The sequence below is a fragment of the Castor canadensis genome, chromosome 13, assembly GCF_047511655.1.
Source record: "Castor canadensis chromosome 13, mCasCan1.hap1v2, whole genome shotgun sequence".
In the NCBI taxonomy this organism is placed as follows: Eukaryota; Metazoa; Chordata; class Mammalia; order Rodentia; family Castoridae; genus Castor; species Castor canadensis.
The window spans coordinates 21276385-21293346 of NC_133398.1; the positions used below are offsets into that span (position 1 = coordinate 21276385).

The 16962-nt window shown below is 46.7% G+C and overlaps 1 protein-coding gene across 6 annotated transcripts in view; it reads right to left on the reverse strand.

Annotated features, from left to right (window-relative positions):
* Positions 1 to 16962, reverse strand: part of Rgs3 (regulator of G protein signaling 3) — a 124242-nt gene that overhangs the window by 34145 nt on the left and 73135 nt on the right. For 3 of the 6 annotated variants that reach the window (XM_020160329.2, XM_020160330.2, XM_020160333.2), the window contains one exon: positions 8169 to 15627. The exons of the other annotated variants lie outside the window; for them this stretch is intronic. In XM_020160329.2, coding sequence (XP_020015918.1) covers positions 15520 to 15627 — 108 coding nt within the window. In that variant the 3' untranslated portion in view covers positions 8169 to 15519. Of the gene's footprint in view, positions 1 to 8168; positions 15628 to 16962 lie in introns of those variants that run through there. 6 annotated transcript variants of the gene reach the window in all.

Sequence of the window (16962 nt, forward strand, 5' to 3'; positions counted from 1 at the left end):
ACAGGGCCCTTCCCCTCAGGTGGCTTAAGAGGCTTGATTTAAATGGCCTTGTCCTAGGAGAACTCGCTAACTCAGACTTTGTCATACTACCTCCACCTACAGTGGAACTTATGAGCTGGTCACTGGAACTGGACTGGTCCTCCTCCACCACCCCAACTCAGAGTGGCACCACCATTCATCTGTTGGCCTGAGCTACTCTTAAGTGTCATCCCCCTCCCAAATGCCCTCCATCCACTAATCACCAAATCTTTTCGCTCTCGCCTCCTACACACCTTGTGGGTCTTTCATCTCTGTCAAGGCCTAGAGCCTCCACCCTCATCCAAGCCACTGTCACCTCTCCCTGGCTGACAACAATACCTCCAAACTGCTCCGGGCTCCTCAGTAAGCTTTCCACAGCACAGATCCAACCCCAGCCTCTCCTACTGCTCCCAGGACAAAGTTTAGAGTCCTCGCCCAGCTTTCAGGCCCATGGCTGAGCACAAAGCACTACTCCAGCCTCAGTTCACGCTCCCTCTACCTCCTTATCCCTTCGTCTATGCCAGCCTGCTTTAATGTCCTCACCTGGAACAACCCTTATATCCCAAAGCCAGGCCCCCAGCCTCAGAAACTTTCCTAATGACCCTGACCAGACCCTCCTGGTGGTGCTCTCGCTGGACTTTTTGTCATAACTTGTTCATCCCTTCCATGTTGGTTGATGTCTGTCTCTCCTCCAACTGTCCTTCTACCACACTAGACTGGTAGCTTTATGGGGATGAGGACAAAAAAGTAGAGGACATCTGAGATTCTGCCTGGCCAAGCTCCTCCCACCTTTCTTTGCCTCTGAGCAACCACACTCCCTCCTCATTCTCAAACATGTGATTCATATGGAACTGACCTATCTCCCACTCCAGAGAGGGACATGTGACCCAGGCCTCAGCCAATTAGTTATGTCATCCCATTGTCTTCAGTGATTGGGGCAGACGTATGATCTAACTTGGGCTAATGGGGCTCAGGCCCAAGACTGCTGTTGAAATGATCAAAGGTGATAACCCTGGTACTTCTAGCAGCTCTCCTGTCACCACTGAGGGAGTAAGCTACCACATAAGTAGGTAGAACCAAGAAATGGAGAAGCTGAGGCCAGGTCTTAAGTGACAGTGGCCAAGGTCATGAATCCAACAATGCGTGACGGCTACCAGCCCATCATCCAATGAATTCCACATGCTGACTGAGCTAATTTGAGTTGGGTTTCTGCACTTGCAAATAGTAGATTACTGACTAATTTATCACCAGTACTTAGCACAATAGATAGTCCAAAAGTATTGGTTCATTGATGCAGTCATTCAATAAACATTCAACAATGAGAAGGTGACTAGGTGTTCAATAGGAAGAGTCATCATGGCTGCTGTTTAGAAAGACGTCTAAAGGGACAGGAGAAAGCAGAGGAAAATTCACCAGGAGACCATGCAGAAGTCCCAGGGACAGAGGTGAGGCCTGACAAGGGTTACTGAGACACAAGGAAAGGAAGGGAAGGAAGATTCCCAACTCTAAATTCACTGAAGAAGCTCTGACAGACCCTGCCCTTCTTGGGCCTCATCCCAAACTCCATCCCTGACTCCATCCATCATTCCAGAACCTCCAAGTTTTCCCCCATTGGTTACAAAGTCCCTGGTAGTCAACATTACCACTGAACAATACTGGGGCCAGGGGTTGGCCTGACAGGCAGAGAGTAGAGTGCAAGGAACCTCCCTGTTCCTTGGTTTCCTCATCCAGAAAATGGAGTAAGAACAACAGTGTTGGGCAGGTTATATATTATTGCAGAAGGAAAGCACACTCCACAAATATTAGGTGACATTATTGTCATCATCATTATTCTTTATAGTAGAGATTCCAGAAGGAGAGAATTGAACATACAGCATAAACAATTCCAAAATTAACAAAGAATTTCTTTGACTAAGGGGACGACTCAACAGTTCAGACTGAAAGGGTTTACTGAGTCAGTACCAACAAAAATTACCAACAGAGAGAACAGGCAACTAGAAATAATCTGGTGACTTTTCTGAATTCCAAAGACTGGAAAGAGAAATCCTGCTTGTTTCCATGAAGAACTTTGAGAGGATCAAGGAAACAGTGCTCGTGTGCAAACCTGAAGGCAAGGAGAGCACAGTGCATGCTCTCGGGCTTCATGGGGAGGAGGGCTGTCAGCCTAGAACTTTTTATTCGAGCAAACTATGACTTAAGCACAAGGGTAAACCTTTTCAGACTTAAAGGGCTAAGGCAGTATATTATCCACAGACCCATTTGGAAAAACTACGCAAGAAAGCTCTCCAGACAAAAGTGAAGCAAAGCTTAGAAGTCAAGGACAAGAAGATGTGGTGTTAGAAAGTGGTGAGCTCCAAAGCCAGACATTTATAGACGTAACTCCAGATGAAATAATTGAGAGCTAAACAATTTTTAAGTAAACGATTCTGGAAACACAATACAACTCAGGTTTAAAACCAGTAATAATCAGAACCTAAAATTTCAGATGATCTCACTGGTACCTCAGAGGTATAGAAGAAAGCAAAGAGAAGTATGGGCCAGGTGACATGCTCACTATGGTTGTAGGAGATGAGGACAAACTTGCATAGACCCGGTGCAATGCCTGATATTAAAACATGTGAACAGAAAAGGTAATGATGAAACCACCAGCCAACTAGGACTGGGGTGCACAACCTCAAAGGAAATCTCGCAGAAGAAAAATGAGGTTAGCTTTGGGATGTTCGAGACTACTAAAACATACTACGAAGTTTTAGCAACTAAGTCCTAACCTCATGTAGGAATAGACAGCTTAATGGGGGAGGATTTATGGTCTGTAAAATAAGCAAATGGTTAATATTCTAACCACATAAAGAGCTCTTGCAATTAAGAAAACTGGGTAAATTATGTGAACTGACAAGCCAAAGAAGAAATGTAGGTAACTAATGAGAAAGAGGTTCAATTGCATTAGTAATCAAAGAAATGGACACTAAGATGAAACACGACTTTTATCTTCTCGCACCAACAGAGCTGACAGAGCAATCACAGGGCTCTCATCCATGGCCAGTGGAATGCAAATTAAACATCACCTCACCTCTTTCCTTTGTTTTCTTGTCTATAAAATGGGGATAAAGACAGTCTGCTGGGTGGACTACAGGTGTAAAAAGACAGAAAGTATTCTTAGAGCACCTCAGTAGCGTGTGTCACACTAGTCTGCAGAGCAGTGTAGCAAGATGTAATACCCAGCCGGGTGCAGAGATCAGCAATACCCAGCCGGGTGCAGAGATCAGCAGGATCTTGGTGTTTGAAGCCTGCCCCAGGCAAATAGTTCAGGAGACCCTATCTCGAAAATACCCAACACTAAAAAGGACTGGCAGAGTGGTTCAAGTGGGAGGGCATCTACCTAGCAAGTGTGAGGCCTTGAGTTCAAGCCCAAGTACCGCCAAAAAAAAAAAAAAAAAAAGTAATACTCAGGACTGTCCTAGGATGTTTATGCAGCATTGTTCAGAATATCAGAAAAAAACTAACTGTGCATCAATAAATAAATTATGATCTGTTGGGCCCCTGAACATAAAGGGGAAGCTTTGATTAAGATTTGATTAAGATTCCTATAATACATTCAGCTTTTATAGATGAGTTACAGAAACTTATATATGTGAAAATTATTTAGTAAAATATGCATATGGAAAAAGATTTGAAGGAACTATATCAAACTATTAGTGGTCATGACTGGGGAAGGGGCTGGAGGAATGGGGGTCTTCTTGATTTAAGCAGTTCAGTAAGTTTAGAATTTTCTAAACAAGTTTTGCAAAGCATATTATCTGTTAAAGAACATGTACAGTGCTAAATACATAATCCCATTCATAGCATAAATAAAATTTTATATTCCCTCACATACATAATGAAAGTTTTCTTTTCTTTTTGAAAATTTGCCTTGGGGGGAGGTGGCGCTGGCTCAAGTGGTAGACTGCCTGCCTAGCAAGCATGAAATCCTGAGTTAAGACTCCAGTACCACAAAAAAAAAAAAAAAAAAATTTGCCTTGGAAATCGCTTTAAAAGATTTGCATAATATGATAAAAGCTTTAGCACACAAGGGAGGGGTGAGGATAGGTAAGACACCTAAAAAATTAGCTAGCATTTGTTGCCCTTAACGCAGAGAAACTAAAGCAGATACCTTAAAAGCAACTGAGGCCAATAGGAGAAGGGGACCAGGAACTAGAGAAAAGGTGAGATCAAAAAGAATTAACCTAGAAGGTAACACACACGCACAGGAAATTAATGTGAGTCAACTCCCTGTATAGCTATCCTATCTCAACCAGCAAAAACACTTGTTCCTTCCTATTATGGCTTATACTCTCTCTACAACAAAATTAGAAATAAGGGCAAAATAGTTTCTGCTGGGTATTGAGGGGGTGGGGGGGAGAGAGGTAGGGGGCGGAGTGGGTGGTAAGGGAGGGGGTGGGGGCAGGGGGGAGAAATGACCCAAGCCTTGTATGCACATATGAATAAAAAAAAAGGTTTGCATAGATGAAGTGAAATCATCTTATTCTCAAATGAAAGATGGTATTGTATTGATTTTAATACTCTTATCTTTATGTATGTTTTTAAATACAATTATAATTTACAAAGGCTCAAAGAGTTTTTGGGAGGGGCAGGGAAGAAGTGAGGAGTAAATCATAAAATAATAAAAATATACTGAATTTCACTTCAGGCTGGGTATGGCATATGCCAATAATCCTAGCTACTTGGGAGGCTGAGATCAGGAGGATCACAGTTTGAAGGAGGATCAGCTCAGACAAAAAATTAGCTAGATCTCATGTCAACCAAAAGCTGGGGATGGTGGCATGCACCTGCAATCACAGCTATGAGGGAGGCAGAGGTAGGAGGATCATATTCCAAGGGCAGCCCTGGGCAAAAATGTGAGACCCTTTCCAAAAAATAAATAAAGCAAAACAGGCTAAAGACATGGCCCAGTGGTAGAGCTCCTGCCTAGCAAAAGCAAGGTCCTGATTTCAAACCCCAGAAGTGCCAAAAAAAACCCCGGGAGAATGGGGTGGGGAATTTTAAAGGAAGGGTAATGAGAAAGTATTTGTCCTAACTTCTTGGGCAAAATAAAAAATGTTCTGCTTTATGCTGCGTACCAAAGTAAAACCCACCGAGACTAAAATGCTAAAAGTTGAAGAATAAAGCCATGAAATTCAAAGGGAAAAAGTGAGCGTCTACAATCCTGGGGCATAACGCCAAAGGACAAACATATTTTTAAATGTCAAAGATGCCATTAGTCATTAGGAAAACACGATTCAAAATCGTAATGAGATACTGCTTCACACCCATCAGGATGGCCCTAACTTTAAAAATGGAAAAATAACAATTGCTACGAAGGCTGTGGAGAAATTGGAAATACATTACTGGCAGGAAAGTAACACTGTACAATTTTGGGAAACCACCTGGCAGGTCCTCAAAGAGCTAAGCACATAGACCTCAGTGACCAGGCAGTCGCATGCCGAGGGATATACCTAAGAGAAATGAAAACATGTTCACACAAAAACTTGCATACGAATACTAATGCAGCGTTATTCATAGCAGCCAAAAGGTGGAAACAACCCAAAAGTTCACCAACTAATGAGCAGTTAAACAAAATATGGTACAGACGTATCATGGAATATGATGCAGCCATTAAAAGGAGCTGGGCACTGATACATGCCACGGCATGGCTGAACCTGGAAACTCTGCTCAGTAAAAGAAGACAGTCACAAAAGACCAAACACATGACTTGATTTGTATGAGATGTGCGGCGTGGGCAAATCTACACAGACAGACAGTGGAGAGGTGATTGCTTAGGACTTAAGGAAATAGGAGAGGGGAAGCTGATGGACCTGATTTCTTTTTCAGATAATAAAAATGTTCTAAAGTTAACTGCAGTGATGGCTGAACAAATCTGCACATATGAAAAAAGCAACAAGTTATACACTTTAGGTGGGCGAATTGTATGGTATTTGAATTGCATTACAACAGCACTGTGACCAAAACAATTTATAGGTGAGGAGCTATAGCTAGAAACATCTGTAAAGACTAAAAATCAAAAGCTAGCACACAAATGTTCTTATTATATAAAGAGCTCTTTGTGCATAAATAATTCAAATATAAACAGCCCTCTGGAAAAACAAAAGACTTGAACAGTCTACTCCCTGAAGAGGCAATGCAAGTGACCAGGAGGCACATAAAGAAATGTTTAATGTTTCTAGTAATCAAAGGGAATGTATTTAAAAATGTAACGAGGAATTTTACTCAGCCACAAAGAAGAATGAAATTTTGACATTCACAGGTAAATGGATGGAACTGGAGAACATCATCTTAAGGGAAGTGAGCCAGGCTCAGAAGGCCAAAGGCTGCATGTTCTCCCTCATATGTGGAATGTAGACCAAATACAAATACACCAATATTATGGAAAACAGGTCACACTAAGGGGAGGTCACATACAAGAGAGGGAGGGTAAAAGAAGGAAGTTAAGAAGGTGAATATGGGTGATGGACTTCCTATACAAGAATGAACACAGGATTTTTAAACCTGTTGAAATCACCAAAAAAGGGAGACTAAGGTAGAAAGCAGAAAAATAGAGAAGATTAACCAATTCAGGTTATAATACAATATACATGGAAATGTGACAGTGAAACTCCCTGTATAGCTATCTTAAACAAACAAAAATGTCATTTCCTTTTTTTTATAGAAATGGAGAACAGGAGGGCAAAACAGGTCCTGTCTGGGGGGGTTAGTACCAGTGTGTGTGGGGGGAAGATGTGGGGAAGGGGTGTGGGGTGAACATAGTGCACATTCTGTGTACTCACGTATGTAAATGGAAAAACAAGAACTGTTGAAACCATTCCAGAAATGGGGGGAGGGGGGATAAGGGAGAATGATGAAGGAGGTGAATTCAACTATGGTATATTTGATATATTATAAGATCTTTTGTACATACCACAATGTACCCCCCTGTACAATTAAAAAAATAAAATAAAATAAAATGTAACAAGATTGGGAGTGTGGTTCAAGTGATAGAGTGCTGGCCTAGCAAGCACAAGGCCCTGGGTTCAATCCCCAGTAATGCAAAAAAAAAAACAAACCACGTAACAATATACAGTGCTTCTGAGTGTGCAGGAAAATAGACATCTCTCTCTCTCTCTTTCTCTCTCTCTCTCTCCCTCCCCTTCCCCCTCCTCCCTCCCTCTCACTGACTCTCTTTTGGCAGTACCGGGGATTGGATTAAGGGTCTTGAAAGTGTTCTACCACTTGAGCCACACCCCCAGTTCTTTTTACTTTATTTTTATCTTTCAGATAGGACCTCACACTTTTGCCCAACTGACTGCAGACCTTGATCCTCCTGCCTCTGCCTCCTGAGTAGCTGGGATTACAGGTGTGCATCACCACACCTGGCAGAAATACACATTTTTAGGAAGGCGTCTCTGTTTCCCAGGAAGCAGGACTTTCAGTGCTACAAAGGGAAAATCCCAGGCTGGGACTAGGGGTATATCTCAGTGGAAGAGCTCTTGCCAAGCACGTTCAAGGCTCTGGATTGTATCCCAGCATCACAAAGAAAATAAAAATCAAAACAGAAAAAACACAGGCAAAGCAGGATGAGCGGCTCCATTGGAAACTGGTACTGAAGAGTGATTCCACAAGAGAATCAAGACTCCATTTACAGGGGCTGGTGGTGTGACTCAAGTGGTAGAGTGCCTGCCCAGCAAGCACAAGGCCCTGAGTTCAAACCCCAGTACTGCCAAAAAAAAAAAAAAAAGATAAATATACACTCTTTGACCCTGAAATTCCACTGCCAGGAATTTATTCCAACAAAACGTTCCTTCATTCAGCGAATATTTATTGAGAGTCAAACGTGTACTAAAGTCATTTTTTTTTTTTTGGTGCTACTGGGGTTTGAGCTCAGGGTTTCATGCTTGCTAGGCAGGCGCTCTACCTCTTGAGCCTCTCCACCAGCTCTTCAAGCATGTAGTAAGCATCCAGCTGGATGCTGGGGATACCAAGATATATCTACAAGGATTTTTATCTCAGGTTTCTGTAGCAAGGAAAAACTGGAAACAATTTGAATGTGGGACCACCAGAGATGATTTAAATAAGGCACGTTTCATCCTCACAATAAAATACTCTGCCAGCACTAAAGATATGTCACAGAATATTTATTGACAAGGAAACATGGTTACACCACACTGTTAGTGGAAGAAGACAGGACAGAAAATTGCACGAGCGACCCCAATTTGCACATAAGAAATGCGTGTATATGAAAACACCTGACAGGACCCACCCCAAAACGTTAAGGTAGATATCTCTAGTGCTGGGGTGAAGGGTAAGCCTCATTTCCTCCTCCTGACTCATTTATAGTAAGTGTTTTCTTCCTAATAAACATCAGTTACATGAGTTACTTTTCTAACACAACCAAAGTCAACTACTTTAAAAGAACATCCCACGGGAGGAGGCCCCAAGGAAGGGGCCACAGGAGTCAAGGGTACACGCTGCTTGATCTCCTGATCACTGTGTTCCTGAGGACCTGCTGACTGCAAGGTGCTGTAAGAGATGCTTTCTGTGCCTACCCCTTCGACCATCATGAGATAGTGTGTGGGAAAGGTCATTTTATCCCATTTTACAGCAGGGCTGGGACTGGAACCCAGGCCTGCCTACCTCTAAAACCACAGGCCACTTAGCAGCGCCTCCCTCTTCCTGGGAAGGGCAGCTAAGGATTCCACACCTCTCCCGCAGGCCAGCTGGATGCTGGCCCTTCCTGCTTCCCTCCAGCAATGCAGGAGGCGACAGGAGGACAAGTCAGCAAGGGAGGGACACCATCAAGAGGAAGGCATGGCACCGAAGGCCAGCTGGCCGAGGTCAGGGCATAGGGTGGACTAACCAGGGGACTCCTCGCCTGCCGGGCGACTCTCAGGAAGCCCAACTGCATCCGGCCCCAGGAGTTCCCAGGCCCTGTGCTCCCAGAGAAAGTGAGAGAGGCCCTGTCGAAGCCTAAGCTGCCTCGGAAACTACAGGAGGAAAACAGCCTGTCTCTGGGACCTTCTCCCCCAGCTCGGTGACTACTGGCCAGCCCTTTCCCCACTGGACCTCCAGGGCCTTCTGGTCTGCCTGAGGAAGGGAGGTGAGGACTGATGGCTCCAGGACACTCCCAGATCTGAATTCTATGAATCCATAGGACTTCCTCAAATAGGGCCTGGCAGGAAGAGGAAGGGGGCGAGGTGTCCCCACCCAGCTCCCGAAGGAGCCCCCTCCTCTTCCCCTCAGTGATGTTCCCACTGCTATTTTTAGAACAGTCCACAGGGAGTGTCTCCACCAGCCCACCACACTCAGAGTTCCAGGTAAAACACAGCAGCCCGTCATTCTGCTCCAGCAGGAACGTGCCAGGAATTTCTAGACGAGCTGCCGACTAGACAACCTCTCCCCACGCCATTAGTGGGTCTGGTTTCTCACTGTTTCCATTACAGCCCAGAGTGGCAGTTCACGTTTCCTAACACCCCAGTGGGTTGCTGAGTGAGAGGAGGAGAGCTATCTAAGACCATCTGTACCCCCACCACCCTCCCACTCCTGCCCTGGCAGAATCTTTAGGTCACCAACCATGTGCCCACAGCCAAGTTCTTGCCTCTCTTAGTCTTCATCTCTACAGATCACTTGTTAATCAACTGATCTTGGTGTCTGCTCCACATTGGAAGAGCCTATGGTTCTACCAAAATTCCAGCCACTCAATAAGTACTCAATTCCATGCTTTTAGACATGTGTTGGGTTGTGTTCCCAAAGTCTTGTGAGCATTGATTACAGCTCAATGGTAGCTGGGAAGGTGATAGAGCACACGTGTACACACATGTAATGAAGTCAAACTAGAGTCCCCCGTGGGCCTGAGCATCAGAGCAGAAAGGCTGAAGGGATGGGGAAGGTACAGGGTGGGTGGGAGAGCTTCTCATGCTGCCATCTGGGCTGTCTCAGGAGAGGTAACTTTGGTGGGAAGGAGGCAGGAGTGGCTTTATAACGTGAGTGTCTGGGATGAAGACCCTTCTGATAGCTAGATGATGTGTTATCAGTGCATGACAGATATTAACCAGGTACAATAGTGCATGCACCCATTCCTATTTCAATATGAAGACTAAATGCCTGTCTTCTCTCTTCCTTTAGTCTGTTCTCAGAGTACCAAGGCTCCAAACCCTCCCCTTCCTCTCCTCTGAAATAGCGCACAAAATTGTCTCAAGGGGCTGGGTGTGTGTCTGTCACTCGGGTTTGGTGACCATGTTGAAGACCTTGCTCTAGATCCGGGTCTCAGGGGAGCAGCTACTCTATCCTGACCCTTATTGTTATATCCTAATAGTTGGATCTGACAGCTCATGGAGAGCATCTAAATTCAACTCCCTCGTTTTTCTTGGTAAGGAAATAGGTATGTGAAGTAATTTGCCCAAGGTCACATAGCAAGTACCAGCCAAGTCAGTATTCAAGTTTCAGAATGCCACTCTGGTTTTTCTCTGAGCCAAAGGTCAGTGAGAGGAAACCCCCAAACCCATGAAAGAGAACCATAGCAGTTCTTCTAAAGTTTTCTTTCCTCTGGGGATGTCTGAGTCCATATAGGAATATGGTGCTACCATGACCCTGATGCAAACCTGGCCAGATTGCTTCATAAACCAAGCAGGGAAATGGGGTTGCTCTCCTGTCTGCAGAGCTGTGGGGCAACAGAGAAAACTCTGAGCCTAAAACAGTCAATTGACCTGCGTTCTAGTTCTGGCTTTGACGCTAACTGCCCATGACCCTAGTCAGTTCACCTCCCCTTTTTTGACCCTATTTCCTCATCTAGATCCTAGAATAGAAGGTGGAAGGTAAGGGGGTGTTGAACTGTGCAGCCCAATTCAATTCTACATCATCTACTGAAATCTACTATGGGCCAGAAAACAAAATGAAAGACAAATAAAACACGGCCTCCACTTGTTCCCAAGTTGCTGGCAGGCTTGTGTGAGATTGATCTGCCTGACACATCATACGAAGGATAAACAGAATCCTCTAGAAAGCATAGGGGAAGCAATGACTTCAGTTGTATTTCTGAAAAAGGTGTTTCAGAGGAGGTGCCAAGTCTTGAAGATGCATCAGGCAGGGTCAGCAGAGATGGGCAGGCAGCATTGGCAGTGTCCCTGAATGGTCACAGGGACTTTGGAGAAGGGGAAATAGCACCACATGGCCAGGCTTCAGGGGCAAAGCAGCCATGCAGCCAGGACTTCCCAGAGAGCCACACAGGCTCTCTGAAGCCCAGGCCTCCTACAGTGGCCTTTAAACAGTAATGTGACTGTCCAGCGTTCCTGCTGGGAAGGTCTGTGGTTATAGGAAAACAGTAAAACAGAATAATTGAAAGTAGGTGTCCTGGAGGTGGCTGCCCAGAGCCCACACCAGCTGCATGACCTTGGGCAAGTTTGTTAACTTCTCCAATACACAGCATCTTCATCTACAAACAGGGCACAATGGGAGGCGATGTATAACAGGATCACAAACCACATAAGGCGGTGGTGAGGATTAAAAAAAGACAACGTGCGTCAAAAGCTGGGCACTGTGCCTGGCTCATAGTATGAGTGCTGGTCAGATTACCTACTGTTACCATTCTTCCTTAAACCAAGGATCTGAGGATGGTTGGGAGGGTAGAAGGCAACCTTCTTCAGAAACAGGCTTAGGGAAAGAAGACAAGACAGGACAGAGAGGTTGTTCTGTTCCTTAAAAGTTAAAAAAGAAAAGCAAGATGGCTGAAGGCAGGCTGCCCCAACCAGACGAGCAGCAAGGTAGGGGGCAGGAGATCTGGAGGATGCCTGGAAAACAGCTAAGCTTTCTGGAGGAAAGAACACTCGCTTGGGGTGGGAGGCACTGAAATCCAATTCATTTGATTCCCAGTTACTTAGGCAGCTAATTGGTAAAATCTGGGCACAAATCCTGGTGGAGGGAGTCAGTGGGGACAGGCCCTCTCCCACCCTCAGGTGGGCTCAAACTGAAGCTTCCTTCCAGTATGGATGCTCAGACGAGCAGGCCTGGGCTGGAAGCTGTCCCTTTTCGCCTTTGGCCACATTCCATGGCTGCAGAATTCCCCAAGATTGTGTCTGCTGATCTCCTTGACTGCCAGATTCAAAGAGGGAGGGCCGGGGGAGTGCACAGCCAGTACCCCCTGAGGGCCATCTCAGGCGCTCAGTCTTGCCTTTCTTATCAGACTGTTTTTTGACTTTAAAGAGACTGATCTCTGCCTGGACCACCCCATAGGAGAGCTAATTTTCCACCAAGTAGAGAACAGGCATCTCATTTTACTTGTCCTAAACACACCCCTTCACAGCTAGATGGGCCACAACTCTGACACACTGGCACCTGCCTCCCCCTCGCCCTGGAGAAGATAAATGACTGCTCTTCCTTCTGTCCCTCAGGCCAACCTTTGTATCTAGAAAGAGCAATGGATTCAGCGGGCAGCCTTAAGCTGGAGGACTAGTTTGGCCCCTCGTCAGCTATGTGACCCTGGAGAAATCATTTAACTTTTTGGAACTTTGGTCTCTTTATCATCCAGAAAATGAGGTTATCAGGAGGGTTAGAGGTGATCATGCCTGGAGACCCCTCTGCTATCTCCAAAGCCTGTGCTCACTGGGGGAGGGCTCTCACAGTAGAGGAAATTGCCTGCCTGCACCTCCTCTTAGATGAGGGATTTTGAGCGTGAGTGTGTCACTGACTGAACTCAGGGCCTCGTGCTTGGTAGGCAGTGCTCCACCACTTGAGCCACAGCCCCAATCCTTTTGTTTCTAGTTTGCTTTTCAGATAAGGTCTTGCACTAACTGCCCAGGCTGGCCTCAAATGGTCATCTGCCTCCAAAGTAGCTGGCACCACAGGCCACCACACTCGGCCCATACGAGGGCTTTGGTGGCAAAACTTAGAGGAAAAAAAATAAAATACAGAACTTTTTAAAATAAGACATACACAGGTAAGTGTCATTATTTCCAAAAGGTCCATGTGTCCCAACTCAGAAAGGGACAAAAGACTCAGGCAGGAAAGCTTATAGGAAAGACGAGACTTTCAAAAGACTCAGAGCTAAAGAAAACAAGAGAATAGAAGCAGAGGGTGTGTGAGGAACTAAAAGGGTCATTTTGTATTCAAATTGCACAGATGGCCTTTTCAACAATAAATGGTTGTGCTCCACTTCTCCCAGCTCCTGGGCCCCGAGACACCAACCCGACAATCGGCCCATCAGGAAAGAGGCATTGTGTGACTCATGCAGTGGGGGGCCTGGCCACATTTCCCGTGATTGTAACTCTCAGATACAATTTCGGTAGCTTGTTCATCATCTCGAACAACTGGAATGGACTGGGATGCTGAAGAGCAGTGGCCACGGGTCATATTTCATCTTCTCGAGCCCATGGAGCCAAATTAATTGTTGCATCGATTCACAAAACAGAACAGCAATGGCGCTGTGGCTCACCACAGTCGCTGAGCAGGCCAGCCCAGGGCCCACCAGGAACGCATGTCCACTTCCCCCCAGCTAGCGAGCCTGGGACCTTGACAGGAGTGCCTGTTCCACTCAGCAGCATGTCACAAGCTGGGAGGCAAGTCCCATCCCCAGGACTGGGTGCTACATTCAGATTCTCCATTTCTTGTCTGCTGTCTCTTGAGCCTGTCTGTTGGACAGAGGTCGGCCACAGGCCCAGGAGAGATGGGCTTGCTGCCTTCCCAGGCAGATGGTTCTCCTGTGCTTCACGCTGCCATTAATGTCATTGTGTAAGGGAATCAAATGAAATCAAAGTGCAGCTTGCTGTCTGCACAGGCCCAGTTGCTCAGCTGCTCAGATTTGCCCCGCGGGCCCAGCACTGGCCCTGGATGGCGGCGACGCTATGTATCACTTGTCCCAGGACAGGCAACGTGTGTGTCCCTGCTGAACAGGGACATGGGCCTGATCACCGGCAGATCCATCCTGTCCTCATTAGACTGCTGACTTAATATGGCTGATCTTTCCTATGCTGGGAGAGGGAGACAAGGAAGCTAAGGACATACTTTCTTCTATAGGCCACCATTTTGCGGTTCAGATAGCCCCAGCAGCTGAGCAAACTCGCAAGGTTCGCAAGAACCTTCCCTAAAGACACTAAGGTCTTACATAACAACAGTGTTCAAGGTCAGGGGAGTTCTCTGGCCTCATCATCTCTCCAGCTCCTCCTCTCTGACCCCTCTTCTTACCTGGTCTCACAGATGCCCTTTTGCATGTGAGCCAGACCTGTGGCTTTTCACTTCCCTTCGTCTAGATTTTGGTGGTTAGAAAAGCATGTGAGGACTGCTTAATGCTGAGCTCCAGCTGGGGCTGCAGAAGGCAGTGGGGTGAGTGGGCTGGGCTCTCATCACTGCCCCTTGGCAAGGTAGTACACAATGGGAGTGGGGATATCATCTCTTCTCATCCCACAGTCTGGCATTCATGTCCCCACTACTCTAAGACAAGCCACCATTGGCCCTCACCTGCAGGACTGAAGGGAACTCCTAACTAGTATCACAGCCCCTTGGGACCCTCCCAGCTGCAAAGTGATCTTGAAGAAATGTACTTGAGACTTTGAGACTCCCTTCCTCAAAACCCTTCCATGACCCCCACTGTATCTAGAATGGAATCAATAAATCAGTCTACAACCTGTACAAAGTGGCCCTCACTCCCCATCTTCTTTCCCACTGAGCTGTGGCATGCTGATCTCTCTCTGCAACTCCAATACACCAAGCTCCTTCCCACCTCGGAAACCGTCTATGTTCTGTTCTGTCTACCTGGACCTCTCTCTCCTGACAGAGAGGATAACTAGCTCTTGTCCTGCCCACAGATCTCAGTTTATAGGCTATGTCCTTCCCCTACCACACCCCACACACAGTGATCTACACTCAAGGCCATCTGAAGGCATCTATGATGTCCCTGCAAAGACTCTCCCCGTGTGTGGCCACCTGGGTGTTGATGCTGATTTATTTATTTACTGCTCACTCCCTACTAGGACTAGAATCCCGATAAGGGCAGAAGCTATCCATCTGGTTCTCCACAGTGTCCTTAGCTACTAGCACAGAGCCTGGAACAAAGGAGATGCCCCCAATATCCACTACATGAACGAGGGAATGTGTCCAGATGAAAATGAGTGGGTGGCGATGTCTTCAGGTAGTGGCAGCTCCATAGCAATGTTCTCCATCTGAGCGACCTCTCCCAACCTCTCTCGCTGCCCCCATCTTCCCCCGGCAGGGGTCCAGATGCCTCCGTTTCCAGAGAGGGAGCAAGCTTCTGAGTCTTCTCCATTAGGGACTGTCTACTGCCAGTCTGCACGTGCCCATGGACCTCTCACACCACTGCTCCTCCCGCTGCCAGTCACACACCCTCAGGCCACTCCCTTCAGGCCACCCGAGGCCCACCATCTTGGTCCTCCGTTTTGGGTCCAGTTGAGGTGAGGTTACTGTGTGGTGGGGGATTCCCCAGAAAGGGTTAAGTTGCCAGAAGCAGAGTCCTGCCCTTGGGTTTGCTCAGCCAATCAGAGTCTGTCCTGATGAGGAAACGCTTCTCTCCTGGGTAACATTGGTGGAGTTGACTGGCCCCATCTCCTGCTGGAGAGAGCTGTAAGGGTGGAGTTTCTGTGGAACCAGACAGAACTGGAATTAGCTTGCTGTCTACTCCAGCTGGGTTGCCTGACTCCATGACCTGTCTCCATTCCTTTCTAAGGTATTCAGACAGTCCGAGGCCCATTTCTACCTGTCCCAGAGGAGAGGACAGGGTGGCACACACATCGGAAAGTCTTACAGCCAGAGCAGAGACCTCAGTTTCCCTGCCTGGGCCCCAGAATCCAGCAGGTGGCTACCAGGAAATGGCAGGGAGCAGTTGTCAAACAAGCTCAGAGCACCAGCATCAATGTCAAAAAATACCCGATGAATCTTCCTACCCAGACATCACTTACAGATAATGAGGAGGATGACAGCAGGCAGTTCGAAGAGGTCTTCTTGTGCATCCCCTTGCCAAGTGCATTGCCAGTTTAATCCTCATAAGAACCCTGCTAATCCACCCACTTTGCTGATGAAACACTTGTCTCAGACAGGCTAGGTAGCTCGCTGGAGGTCATCACTACTGGGTTATTTGAACTATCTGTTGCCACATCTGTCTCCACCTCTAGACTGTGATCTCCCAAGGAAAGAGTATGATAGATTTGTTTGTGTGTTCCCACCAAAGAGCCTGTGGAGACCAGGGCCTGCCTGAGTACAAGGCCAGTTTATCTCAGGCCAGTCCACACTGTACTGCCTCCACTTCTTACCTTCAGCCCTCTGAAGACTGGGACAAGCCTACTGTGCTGCAAAGCTCCCGGAGTCCAGCCAGGACCCCCTGGACCACTCTTAGACCTGCAGGCATGGCCTGTAATGCTTGGATCATCACCCCAGTCCCCTCTGTACCTCTCTCCAACTAGAAGGAGAAGTCCCTAAGGACAAGGACCAGGTCTCATTCATCTCTGTGACCCCAAAGAACCTAAAGAAGTGTTGGGCACATTTATTATGTATATTTGATTAAATAATCAAAATAACATAGACCTGTCTCTCTCCACCAGCCTAGAGCATCCCTGGCCACAGGAGGACCAGGTCTGAGCGGATCTAATGAGAAGCATCACAGCTGTGCTGGACATTTAGCGCAGGGAGCTTGGGCTGTTATCCAGACAGAAGGTGAATACCCTCCAGGGGCAGGTAATGAGGCAAGAGGGGCAGAGTTCCAAGCAGAAGGAAGCTGGGATGGGAGAGGAGGTGGGTTATTTATTGCTTAAAAAAAAAAAAAAAGAAAAAGAGAGAGAGACTTCAGTCCCACCCAGAACCCCCTCCAGGTACCCCCACATTCAGTGGTCAGCAAAGAGTGAGCTCAAGAAAGGCAACGAGCTGCCAAGAAGGGATGCCAAATGACTACTGGGTCCATCCTGACTATGCTGGGACCCC